The sequence below is a fragment of the Bactrocera dorsalis genome, chromosome 3, assembly GCF_023373825.1.
Source record: "Bactrocera dorsalis isolate Fly_Bdor chromosome 3, ASM2337382v1, whole genome shotgun sequence".
Classification (NCBI taxonomy): Eukaryota; Metazoa; Arthropoda; class Insecta; order Diptera; family Tephritidae; genus Bactrocera; species Bactrocera dorsalis.
In genome coordinates, this window is record NC_064305.1 from 51926592 (window position 1) to 51939951 (window position 13360).

At 37.8% G+C, this 13360-nt stretch overlaps 1 protein-coding gene across 1 annotated transcript; it reads right to left on the reverse strand.

The window, feature by feature from the left end:
* Positions 1–7830: 7830 nt before the first annotated feature.
* LOC105225347 (uncharacterized) lies at positions 7831–13053 on the reverse strand. The gene has a single exon (XM_011203754.4). The coding sequence runs from the start codon at positions 11582–11584 to the stop codon at positions 8555–8557; it is 3030 nt and encodes a 1009-aa protein (XP_011202056.2). The 5' UTR covers positions 11585–13053; the 3' UTR covers positions 7831–8554.
* Positions 13054–13360: the final 307 nt, after the last annotated feature.

The window sequence follows — 13360 nt, forward strand, 5'->3', positions numbered from 1 at the left end:
ATTCATACTAGATTGAAGATCCAAGTTATTATATAAAAGTTATTACATATGTACATATGTAAGTACATATATAAATCCTTCAAACAATGAACAATTAAATTTATCAGCAAAAAAACATAAAATTTTTTATTCGTAAAATTTCAAAATATTTGTAAGTGAAACTACTGTGTGCGGTCGCAAAATCTATCAAATGCAAAGTCACTATGTTGCGTCACACTCACTCGCCATTAGGACTACCAGTTATTGAGGGTTTGACATAGTACTGTCTGTATGTATGCATATTGATACAATAATTTATAGTAATAGCGGGATTCTGTAACCAGTCTCTAGCCTCTATTTGAGACATTTTGAGGTAAAGTCTCAATTTGTGACTAGTTACTATTCACTAAACAGTCTCTAGCGTTAGTCTCAAAACATTGCCTCAAATTTGAGACCTGGTGGTTAGCAGGTCACAAAACTATAGTAGTTTTTTAATATGTTGTAAGCAGCTCAAACACGAAAAGGTTAAAAATAAATAAACTTTACATAGGTAGGTAGGTAGGAGTGCAGCCCTATCGGGTCTAATTAGCACTGATGTGCCATTTTGGTACACTATTCGTAGAACCTCCTGTATCTGCTGTTACGTTCCACCCTCTCTCTCAAACCATTTTGAGGTTTCGATGAAACTACTTATGTCCGATATGCTTTTGGTGGAAATCCATTCAAGGTTTGGTGCTTGGTGGATTCCAAGTGTTTTGTGTCGGATCTGTGCCAGAGCTGGGCATTCGCAGAGAAAGTGGAAGATTGTTTCCTTGTTCCCTGGTACTCCGCAGCCACGGCAGATGTCGTTGTAGGGCATACCCAGTTTGGACGCATGTTCCCCAAATGGCCAGTGCCCTGTTGTAGCTGTTATTCTGTAAATACTTTTTCTTGACCTATGTATTTAATAAGTCGTTGGTTCTTTTCCTGCCATATGTTGGCCATAATTGTTTAGTTATGACACATTTTGTAATGTTTTTCACCTGTTGTTCGCAATTTGTTGAAATTGTCTATTAATCTCTCCTTTGATCGATCCTAGCGGACTCGGTATTCATTGAGGAAAGCTCCTGCCAACTCATCTGCTTTTTCGTTACCGAAAATGTTTCTGTGGCCGGGAACCCAGATCAAGTTTAGCTGGAGCTTGTCTTTTATTGAGCTTAGTGCTCTCTTGCATTTGTGAACTATACTGGAATTTGTCATGGGTGAAGACAATGCCAGTAGGGCCGCCTGGCTATCCGTAAATATAGTTGCTTTATGTATATTCCCGTGGTTTTCTAATAGAACTTCGCAGGCTTTTTCTATGCCTAGTACTTCTGCTTGGAAGATGCTAGCCGAGTTCGGTAGACGTATAGAGAGAGATATGCCCAGATCAGCGAAGAATACCCCCGTGCCCACTCCGCAGTCCATTTTGGACCCGTCGGTATAGACTGAGGTGGTACCCTCCTCTGCAATTGAACCTCTTCTCCATTCTCGTCTAGATGGTATCCTCACCTGGAAGTGTCTATTGAAATCCAGCTTTGGGAGAATGTAGTCTGATTTATTAATAGTGAGCTTGTTTAGGATTACACTATGTCCGTAGTTCTGCTGATTCCAACCTCCCAATTCTTTTATTCTTATCGCCGCAATAGCTGCTGTTTTTTGAATAAAAATGTCCATTGGTAGTTGATGCAGGATCACATTGAGCGCATCAGTCGGACATGACCTGATTGCGCCCGTAACACCCGCACATGCTGCTCTTTGTATTCCATTTAATTTTCTAATGTTGTACTGTTTGTTTAGCGCTGGCCACCATACCAGAGCTCCATATGTGAGTATGGGTCTTATGACCGCCGTGTACATCCACTAAACTTTACATAAATTTCGTAAATATTATGAAACAAGGTGAACATATATTTATATTTTTATTGATAATTATGTTTTTGACTATGTTAAAGAAAATTTAATATTTGTTATCGACATAATTATTTTCATTCAAGTGTAAAAACATCTCTGAATGATGAAATGTAATAGATTTTGTGACTGTCACTTACAGAATAGCAAAATCGTCTCAAGTCCAAAAATTGTCTCCAACTTAAAATCTCAAATTTAGAGACTTGAGACAGTATCACAGTACAGAATCGCACGGTAAATATACATATAGGGGTTTCACATAGTCTCATAAAGTTGTAAGTTATAACGATCCAAAAACATAGCGTTCAAAGTTGTATTTGTGTAATCTTATTTTAGTATGCAATCCAACAACAAATTTTTTAAGAGGTCAGTAGGGTAATCTGGCCTGTTATTTTGACATTTTTTTTCATAGAAATTTTTATTCTACAATAGAACTTTTTTCACATATCATGAGGTATGTCGTGGGGTGTATAAACAAATTTTTTCGGAATTTTTTGATGACATTTGTCGGAGAAATGGCTGGGTGAATGAGATGCATTTTCACTGGCGGACAGGATTTCTCATGTTTTGATCACCTGAAACACAAAAACCCAATTTATTTTTAAAAAGTACATGATTGGTTATCGTCCCTACTAGAATCATGAAATAATGTTGATAAATAAAAAAGTAATTAACGTTTTTTTAAATCTTCCCCATGTTTTTTTTACATAAATTTTGTCATAACATTGTCAATAAATTATAAAAAATATAGAGACGATAGCCAGGCATTTTGTGAACATTAAAAAAAGAAATTAAACTAATCGGTTGAGTAGTTCGACCGGAATCATCGTTATTTTTGGGCCTTTTTCGAAACCTCCCAATGTTAAATTGGGTTTCTACATTAATTCTAAGGGTATAAGGGAACAGAAAATGTAAAAAAAAAATTGAAAAAAGATTGTCCTACTGACCCCTTATAAACTAGTATAAAAATGTATGATTTTATGATGCTTTATGACACGTTGTGAGTACCCCAATAGTATATATGGTAGCAAATTATAATATAAAAAGAATCTGTTATCAAATAAACAGAAAACTCGTTAACTTCGTTCGGTGTAACCCGGTGTTAGCATACTCTTCACACATAAAATTATCCGCACAAGAATATGATTTTGATCGTTCATTTTGTGTGACAACTATGTATATGAAATAGTGAAGCGATCTGGAAAATTTCTTCTGATATTGTGGTGTTGTCTTAAATAGTAATTCCTTCCAAATTTTGTGAAGATTTATTGTCAAATTAAAAAGTTGTCTACCCAAAAACTTGATTTTAGCAACTTTCTGTCTAGATAAGGAAGAAGGCGTGACAAAAATATGTGTTTAAATTTTATTCTTAGAGTCACAAGCTGCAAATAATAACTATATTTTTACTGAACTTATAAATGTAAACTAATGCCATCCAATGCATAAAATTTATATCAATAGAGTCACTTTAGCCACAGCCTGTTAGAAGGCACCAACTCTAGTAACCGGACAGAAAGGCTGGTTCCGGCAGTGCCCGCTAATGGGAGATTTTACTGTATTACCAAAATAGTGTCCGTGTCGGATCATTGCAACGTTCTCATGTCCGGTTATAGGAATGGGTTTTGTATGAAAATATGAATGAAAACAACAACATACTATTTTTTCTAATAATTCAATAAATAAAAGCCACAAAGCTCATTGATATTTTAAAAAACAATTAACTAAAGCAGAAAAAGACTCCGCTTATCAAACACAGTCATGTGAAGTAATTATAAAAAAATTTCAAAATTTTAGAACTTCTGCTAGACGTTTAGGCATGGAATGTATCAATTTCCTCTTTTCTTGTCTTGAGTTCGAATATGCCCTTTTGACCAAAATTTGACTGAATACGTGGATCAAAGTTCTAATTCCGAACTTTTTATCGAAAATATCGGGTAATTTGTGAGATATATTGTATAAATTCTGAGAGAATCCTGTAGAAAGCCTTTATGTCAAAAATGGGCTGAGTCTAACCTTTTAGATTCGATTCTCTAATCTCCCATCTGCCTAACATAATGATTTTCGAACTTTCGGTTGACTTTATACCATATACATATGTTGTCAAATATGTATGTAATTTATCTTACTTTAAAAATTCTAGAAAGCGCGTTTTGGTCTTAACACTGCATCTTTGTGCCTAAAAAAAACAAAATGCATATACATATATTGGTGGTATGTGAGGTACATAACTTTATGAAACTCAGAGAGCATCTGTTTCTATTAATAATATAAAGTAATGCCAAAAATAGATCAATAGGTCAATAACACACCTATCTCCCATATACCTCAAAAATGATTTTCAAATTATATATATATTGGTTAATATGTGCTACCTTTGCAAAAATTAACTGATTGTAAAATAGCAGAAAATGCTATGATTGACCTCTAATGTCAGTTCTGTTTTGACATGTAGTGTGTAGTAAACACATGCGAAATACACGTAAATAAACAATGGTACGCAACAATGCTCCAGAACGCGAGTTATTGGTAACTATTTATTTGACCAATAATCGGTTGGTGACTTTGGCACAACATGAATTTCGTCGCAGATTTCTTGGCCGTCCGACGCCTACGGTGAGTGGTGAGCGCTACAGAGCAATGATCAACGAGTTCTTCTTGCCGCAACTTGATGAATTGGGATTGGAAAACATGTGGTTCCAACAGGACACACTGCACGTGCCACAACCGATATGCTGAAGGATGCATTTCCCGGGCGCCTAATCTCCCGTTTTGGCGATTTGCACTGGCCAGCAAGATCGCCTGATTTGACCGCTCCAGACTTTTTGAAGTCGCGGGCTTATGTCAACAAACCTCAGACTCTTGCAGCTCTTAAAGACAATATCCGTCAAGAATGTGAGGACCTATCGCCGGAAGTTCTGGCCAAAGTGATGGAAAATGCCATAAAAAGGGCTCAAATGACAATCAACTGTGGCGGCGGCCATTTACATGATATCATATTTTCGCCTTGATGTAAAAAATTTTAAAAGACCAAATAAAAATAATCCATAAGCAGAATCAAAGTTTTTAATTTAAAAAAAAAAATACAACCAAAAAACATCGGAAGGTTATTTTTGCGCCATCATCTCTATTGGAAAACTCGTTATAAGTATATCAATCCATTATATTATAGATTTTTAGGAGTTTCTCACGTTCCCTCGATATTCGGTTCTACGTAACCGGAACGGATTTTTATTCGTCTGGAGACTATTATCGATTATCAAGTTGTCACAGCGGACGATTTAAATCAATTTTGACAAGTAGTTTGTGTAATCAACTTGAAAGCAAGTTCCTCACCCCTAATAAGTATAATGTACGTATGTTTGAAAGCATTGAAGCTGTAAGTCCAGGTGCCCCGAGGTACCGATTACCCAGTACACAGCAACACACCGAAAATATAGGTGAATGTTTGAGAAATGTAGTTAAATTGAATATAGAATCCGTTCCTTATAATAATATGTCTGTGTGTCAAAAATGGGTTAAATCGGCTCAATACTTCCTTAGCCCTCACATACCCAATATAAAGAACTTCCGCGTGACTATATTCACATATGTATATCAGCCCATAATTGAGTTATCTCAATGTGAATGAGACAGAGCGTGTTATATTTATAACCGTATATCTTTGTACCTTAAATGGATAATACTTAATAATATCATTTTCGAATATTCGTCTGACTTTACCTGATCTCATATTTAAAGTATACATACTTATGTACATACAAAAAAAAAATAAAATCGAGACATTACTACCCCCAACTCCTATATACCATTAAAATGATTTTCGTTATTTTAACAAGTTTTATGCCAAATAAGTCGGTCAGTGCAGGCCCGTAGCCAGCTTTTCATTTCGGAGGGGGCTGAAGTAAAAACATATATAAACTTTGAATTTTCTGTTTATTAAAAAAAAACAATATAAATTCATATACGTATTACTTAAATTATTTGGTAGTTGTAACTTAAATAAGTAATATTTTTCTTTTCTTCTTGTTTGCCATATCATTAATTACTTCATCTGGATCTATTTTAATATCCCAGTGCACTGCAATAACAGCAAGTGCACTCAGCCGCTCATTGCCCATCACACTGCGTGGTAAAGTTTTTATTCTTTTTAAGGTTGAAGAAGTTCTTTCGAAGGAAGCGGTCCTCACTGGAAGAGTTGGTAAAATTGTAAGCAGGTAGTGAATATTTTTAAAATACGTTGCATCGCAATGTTGCAGTAATTTCAACACTTCTATGGTTGGATCTATTGTTGATAAGCTGGCACACCACAATCGATACTCTGATTTTAATGCTGTCATTGATATTTGCTCCTCGAAGTAAATAGGTAAATTTTTTAATTCTTCGGCATTATCAATTGCAGCAAAACCTGGGAGTAGAATTTGAAATGACGAGAGTATATCCTCATTCACTAATAAACGTTCTGTCATGTTTTGAATCAGAGCATCAACGCATGGAATAAATATTGTAACTCTGAAGTGGCTTTCAGGGTTGTGCAAGGTGGATTAGCACTACATAGTAGTTTGACGCGAAGTCACTCTAGGCACTACAAGATCTATGTCATAAAGATTTTTAGACATTTGTGATGCTGTTTGGAAAATATCGTTGGAAAACCATCCGCTGTTTCTCTTATCTGGTGCAGAGTTCTTATTAATTCTTTGGCTCGGTTCATTGCTGATACAAAATCCATAGATTTTTCTTGGAGTTACACAGACAGTGGCAGCGTTAAGCTGAACAATTGCTCACAGACGAATAGACTAAGCAAAAAATCGCTTTTCTCTACCGCTGCTAAGAAGGCTGATGCTTTAGACGAAATGGACCATGTCTTACTCGAAATTATTTCCAAACTTAGTACAATGAATTTGAAAAGCTCCACAAAGCTTATAATGCTTTCATGCCTTTCTATAAACCTTGTTTCACAAAGGCGAACAAGTCGTCTTTTTTTGCTTTCTGGTGCGTGCTTCTGTATAACGTCCTGGAAAGTTGTGTTTGCATTTGAATGGTTTCTAAATAAATTTGCTATTTCACTGACAATACCAAGGCAGTTTCGTATTGAAGGTAATGACATAGTATTAGAAAGCGCAAGGTTCAATCGGTGACTAGCGCAATGAACATATCGTGCTTTTGGATACAGTTGTCTTATCCTGGTTTGCACTCCACTTAAATGCCCTGATATGTTTGCTGCTCCGTCATATCCCTGGCCAACCAACTTCGCCATATCAAGATGGAGATCTGTACAACGCTTAAGTATGACTTTTGATAAGTTTTCAGTCACCGTCTAGTGTAGTTGCGTACGACTGTTATAGGTTTGAGCTGAGTTGTGTATAAGAGTTTCAAAAGATTCAGTCAGTGATAAATCTTTTTTATTTGCGATTTATTTAAAAAATTTCCTTATTTCGGGGGGGGCTTCAGCCCTCTAGCCCCCCCCTGGCTACGTGCCTGGGTCAGTGGTACTACTCTCAATCATAAATAATACTATTTTTATATAAAATCACTTCAAAATATATTACCGAGTATAGCTGAGCAATGAACTAATTTAATCAGCCTGTCCCTTTCTATGCCCCTAATTATCCCAGATCGAGATAAACGATGAGTGGGAACACGCAAATTAATTGAAATCTTCTAAATATAACGATTTTAAATTTCCATGAAACCTTTGCTTAAAAATTTGCTATACAAAATGCCAATATAAAACCCATGGAGAGTAGGCCACCAAATATGTATAGACAAGTTGACTTACTATATATGATATGGTTGTTAATTGATTATTATTCATTTGCATTATCCAAAATTCAAATTAAATTTTCATTTGTCTAAGTGTTGTTTAAACGATACAAGTAAAATTACTTACCGTCAATGAAGTGTTCAATAAAAAAAAACAAATACTTAAGATTTTATAAAATATTTTATTTTGTACTTATATTAAATTAAAAGCAGGAGAGATTTTGCCAAAACCAATCCCAAAACGATTGTTAGAGCAGTTCATCACCAAAAGTACAAATACCAATGAGGTGAATAACCTTATAAAACTAACGTCACAGTTGGACAAAACCTCATCAAAACAAATCGCCAAGGCAAACATAATTTTTGTTGTTGTTCTTCTTCTTCGCTTGCAGTAACTCCAGAAGTTTGCCGATATATTTGAACACAGTATTAACAATACAATTGTGCTCAGCTAAAAAGCTAAAAATTAAAATATTTTTATTCTCTATTGGCGATTTGTCCACACTTGCTTCGAAACACTAAGGAATCACAAAAATATTTATAAACATAGTTAACAATAATGGGTACTTAAGAAAAATTTTTTGAGTAATTGTAACAAAAAAATATGTAGAAAAATTGGTTAGGTAGATACGTACATACTTATGTATGTGTACACGATTCTTTAATAAATCATTTAAGTAGTTATGTATATTCTGGCATGTACTTAGGTAGACACATACAAAAATATAATTTCATGATTCTGGTAACCCACTATAAAAACGCCAGATGATGATACAAAAAACTCTCAAGATTGAGAAGAGCATTTTCCGGATATAAAAAATTGAAATATGGCTGATGAATATGACATTTCTACTTCTACAAGGTTATCTATTATATTTTTAGTTAATCAGTTGACAGGTGAGATTGTCTGCCCAAATTTTCTAGCGCGACCAGCGAAGCCTTTGCTACCATCTGGGCCTATTGGTGTACGAACCAAATTCTCGGAGTTCCTTTGTGCGAATGATCCCGACCGAGAACGAGGTGAGTTGTCAAGGAAGCTACCAGTTCGTGATCGTGGTTGTCCATCAAAATCGACAGCATGCTTGTAATTGTTCAAAAAACTACCGGTTCGTGAGCGTGGCGAGCCCTCATATTCAGAACCAAACGAGTAACGCCGATCATAGCCGGAGTCGGTGGAAATACGTCGACCATTGATGTACTGCGCATTGTCATATGCAGCCATTTTGTTGGCCGCATTAAAGTTGTTGGAGTAGCGGCGAGGAAAAACGTTGTAACCACCGCCACCACCACCCACATTGGGATCATCAAAGGTAGGGTCAGTTTGTGTGTCCACTGATTGCTTGCGCTGTTCAAAGTTGTAGTCATTAGACATACGGCGTGAAAAATTATTGCTTCCGCTGTTGCTCATCTCGTTCGGATTGGAGAATGTACGTTCGAATTGCATAGAACCGTTGGAGAAACGGCGCTCCCCGCCACTTCCAGTAGAGCCTTGGGACATTTTGCGATAAACTTCTGTTTGCCCAAAGTCAGAGATGCGTCTTGAGCATGGACAATTTTCAGAGCAATTTGAGTCACGACGTTGGGACATATTTTCCGAACAGTTCGATGGACGGCGTGAATCTGAAAAGCTTGAGTAATTATCTGAACAATTTGATAAGCGTCGCACCAAGTTGCTGTTGGAATTGCTAATAGCACTTTTGTTGGTAGTAATTGGTGATGTATTTACAGCAGCATCCACAACCGGAGCGGAGCCGGCAGAGATGGTTGAATTATTGCTATAGCGACGTGGTGAATATGCGTAAATGTAAGCGCCAGTATTGTTGTTGCCGCTGACGCCAGGTGAGGTCGGTTCGTTATTACTAGCCACACGAGGCTGATAGGGTTGATATTGGTGTGAGGCTTCATTGCCAAAGTTTCCGCGATGCTGGGTTCTATGCATATTGTGCTGCATATGGTGAAAATTTGGTTGACTATTGACATTGTTGTGATGAAATTCGGGCAGTGGTTTGGGGTGGATATCAGAATTGAAGCGTTTAAGTTTGTAACGCAAATCTGTGATATCATGTGGAACAATACCGCTGAAACTGCCTCCCCGTGTACGTTCGTAAGTGGCGTCATTGTAGTACCGATAGTTCTCCACCATTCGTGCAACCGGTGTCGCCACCTGTATGATAGCTTTCTTTCCCGTCTTCTTCTTGGGAGCTACCATTTCGAAAACTTGGAACGGTCCCTGCAAATTCTTTGCCTCACGTGCCGATGACGACTCCAAATATTCTACAAGGGCACATTCTTTCTGTTGCACCTCTGGGTATTTGTTCATGAACTGTCTGACATCCACTGGGATCGCCATACCGGGTTTCAGAATACGTATCAATGCGATCTCACCACATTTGGAGAATATTTCCGAAACTTTTTCAATAGTCAGCTTATCGAGTGGCAAATCGCAAGCTACAACGGTGCGTGATGGCATTGTTTCATCAAAATTGGGCAAGGGCTCAATACGACGGACTTTTGTGCCCAAATCGTTTAATTCTATCTTTTGAGATTTGCGTCGCAAAGCGTCACCAACAACTTTCCACTCCTTGGTTAGTTGACGAACCCGTTTAAAACTGGAAACCAACTTGAGACTAACAAAACCCTCTTTGTTACGTCGAACGTGCTTTAGTAGAAATGCATCTTTGAGTATGCTATCATTGGAGAAGTAAAATTCTACTGCTTCGGTAATTTCAGCAGCTAAATCTTCACTTGCTATCATTGATGGATCTAATGTATCAAGTTCATTGGTAGGTGAATGATCTATCTTCAACTCTGTTTTTTGACTGTTTTCCATGGAAGATGACATAGAGTTGTGATCTAGAGCTTTGATTATGTGCTCTTGAGTTTCTGCATGTTCCAATATTGAAGGCTTCTTCATCGTCAAAAAAGAGCGGTGTACACGTTTGGGTTCGGTCGGTGAGTTGGCCGGAGCAACTGCAGGCGGTGGCGAATCTTCTGGAATATCTTGCCTTGTAGCATCGGGCTCCAATTTAAAGTTCGGATGTAGATATATATTATCCATTTGCCGGTAATAGTCGTTGGGATGGTTTTGATGTGAACCATTATGTTTATGAAACTTTTCTAAATTCGCTTCGCTTAAAACAGCTGCGGCAGGTGTACTCAAACTAGGATCAGTTTGAAACTGCGAGTTATCACACTCTACAGGCGATGAGTTTAAAATGACTTCATGCAAAACGTGATTATCGACAGCGAGCGGCTTTAATTCATCGTCCTCTTCCGACTCTTCAGAATCTTCTATAGAGGAACCCATACCCACATCAATTAACTTATCTTCATAACACTCAACCGATGTGCTTCCAGCCACCAACGGTGCATGGGCACCACTCAGTGGGATTGGCATATCAAAAACATCTGGGCTATGATTCGTCTCATATTCACTGCCACCCACAGCACCTTCATCGCTACCGAATTGCGAGTCCAACGATTGTGATTGCCCCACTCGTTGCAGCAGGGCTTCTGCCGAGCGTTTAGCATGAAATCTTAGCAATTTTGATGGTAATGAGGAAGAAATAGGCACAACCGCTTTAGACAAATCTGAATGGTGCAATAACTGTGGGCTCGTCGATTCTGTTGGATTTGCATTATTGATATTTAATTCTTTTGGCATAGTTGAAGAGTTATTTACATTAAAATTTACTGTAGCGTCAGTTTTGCTTGAAGTACTGGCTTGATTCTCTCTTTCGGTAATTGCTTCAGTCATAACTGCTGTTACCACAAAGGTATGACCACCGTTAGCGTGACCTGTACTAAACTGGCTCGCTCGACATAACTCCTGTTTGAAATCGGTTTTTTCTGGGTTCTGAGTATGGGCGGCAGAAGATTCATTGTTACCCAATTGGCTATCTGGAGCTTCACTCATCTTTCTTATTTTCGGATACCACCGGATGGACAATTTATTTTTAACGTTTTCTTTAGTGTAATTGTTTGTATTATTTTTATTCCTTAGCTGCTTTCGATATTGACCTTACTCAATATTTCTTAGTAAAACACACTGGTGGCTGGCTGGTTATTTGCTCTAGTCTGATTAGCACACTGATTCTGTATCTGCGCGCAAAGCTCCACACTCCACCAAAGCGTTATAATTTGTTGTCAATAGCTTATCTGCTGAATGCTTTTAAGTTCATATTATTGGTAATACTTTTACTTTTTCGTTCATTGGCACGTGTTTTCCCTTTCTTATTTGCAGAAATAATGCAATTCACCTACTTAGTCGCTATGCGCGATTTTTTTTTAACCCAAGGATGTCGAATGAGTCCAACAACAATGAAATTGCACAGGGCTCAGTTTTTGGTTAATTCAAATATATGTATATATGTGAATTCGGTAACCTAATAAAGTTTATGAATGTTTATTTTCTATACACTATTTCACGGTATAACGGGTCTTTGGGCTTATGTATCGGTTTAGGTGTGTGATATAAACGCAGCCTCGGCTCGACTAAATGAACGTGTCTGGACTGAAAAGTTGTTTGCTCATTTCTCTTTGAGCCGTCAACTATCACCCACTTTGCCACAGTGCTCTCAACACGACCGTAGCTTTTCTAGGTCATACATTGGCGTGCACCCACTTGCTTTATTAGATAATCGATTCGCGATTACGGTACGAGCACCAAGAGCAATACACTTCACTCAATAATATGGCACACCAGCGCGGATAAGTAGTTTTCAGTTTCGTTTGTTTACTTTTATTTTATTTATTGTTTGTGGTTGGGATCTCTTGCTGTTGTTGTTGCGACTTGCTCGGCCGGTTCGTCTTCAAATATGTGAGTTGCGTGTTATTATTTGACGGTGTTTTAACCACAGCACAATTTATCGCAACACGGCAATGCAATATCAAAATCGCATGTATGCACTCACACACAGCTGCACAAACGCCAGGTTTCGCAGACCGTTGTACAATTACGGTTATTTCATAAGTACATGCACTAACGTGTGTATATTTAAGTTGTGGTGAGAATCTTTATTTGTTTGTTTTTGTTTTCTTTTTTTGGTTTTTTGCTTGTTTGAAAATTCAAGTTCAAATGTTTTTAGTTGTTCGTGTTAAGTATCGTGAGCGCGAACTAATTATTCCGTTTTGTTCGGGAAGTTCATGCAACGCTGCAACGCGATTTTAGACTGAAATTGCAAATTGATTTGGGGTCGGTTAAATACCCTCTGCTTTCAAATGTCGGCGTAGCTACGCAACTGTGTGCCGCGTTGCGCGTCGTCGCCATCGTTGTCATGAGGCTGTTGCTGCGGGAAGCATAGGCGCTTATTTCGGTTTGCCTGAGCGCAGCGCACTTGCACAGTACGCAGTCGATCGAGTTGTCGGCCTCCCTCGTTGTCTGCAGTCGCCGCTGCAGCTGCTGCGTTGTGGATGGGGATGTTGGGGGTTTAGCGCGAGCTTGCTGCGCTCACACTAAATTTACGGTACGCGTGTATGTGATTATTTCGTGTGTAACAGTTATGTAGTGCGTTACAGTGCGCGACACACACATCGCAACATCAAACTTGTTATTAATGAAAAGGCGAAAATGGCAAATCATTGAAATGAGAAATGTTTTTACTTTTTTCATTTGTCATTTAGAAACCGCTTTTGTTGTTTTATATTTTATTAAATAACCTGCTCACTTAATTTATTCGTGAGATTTAATGCA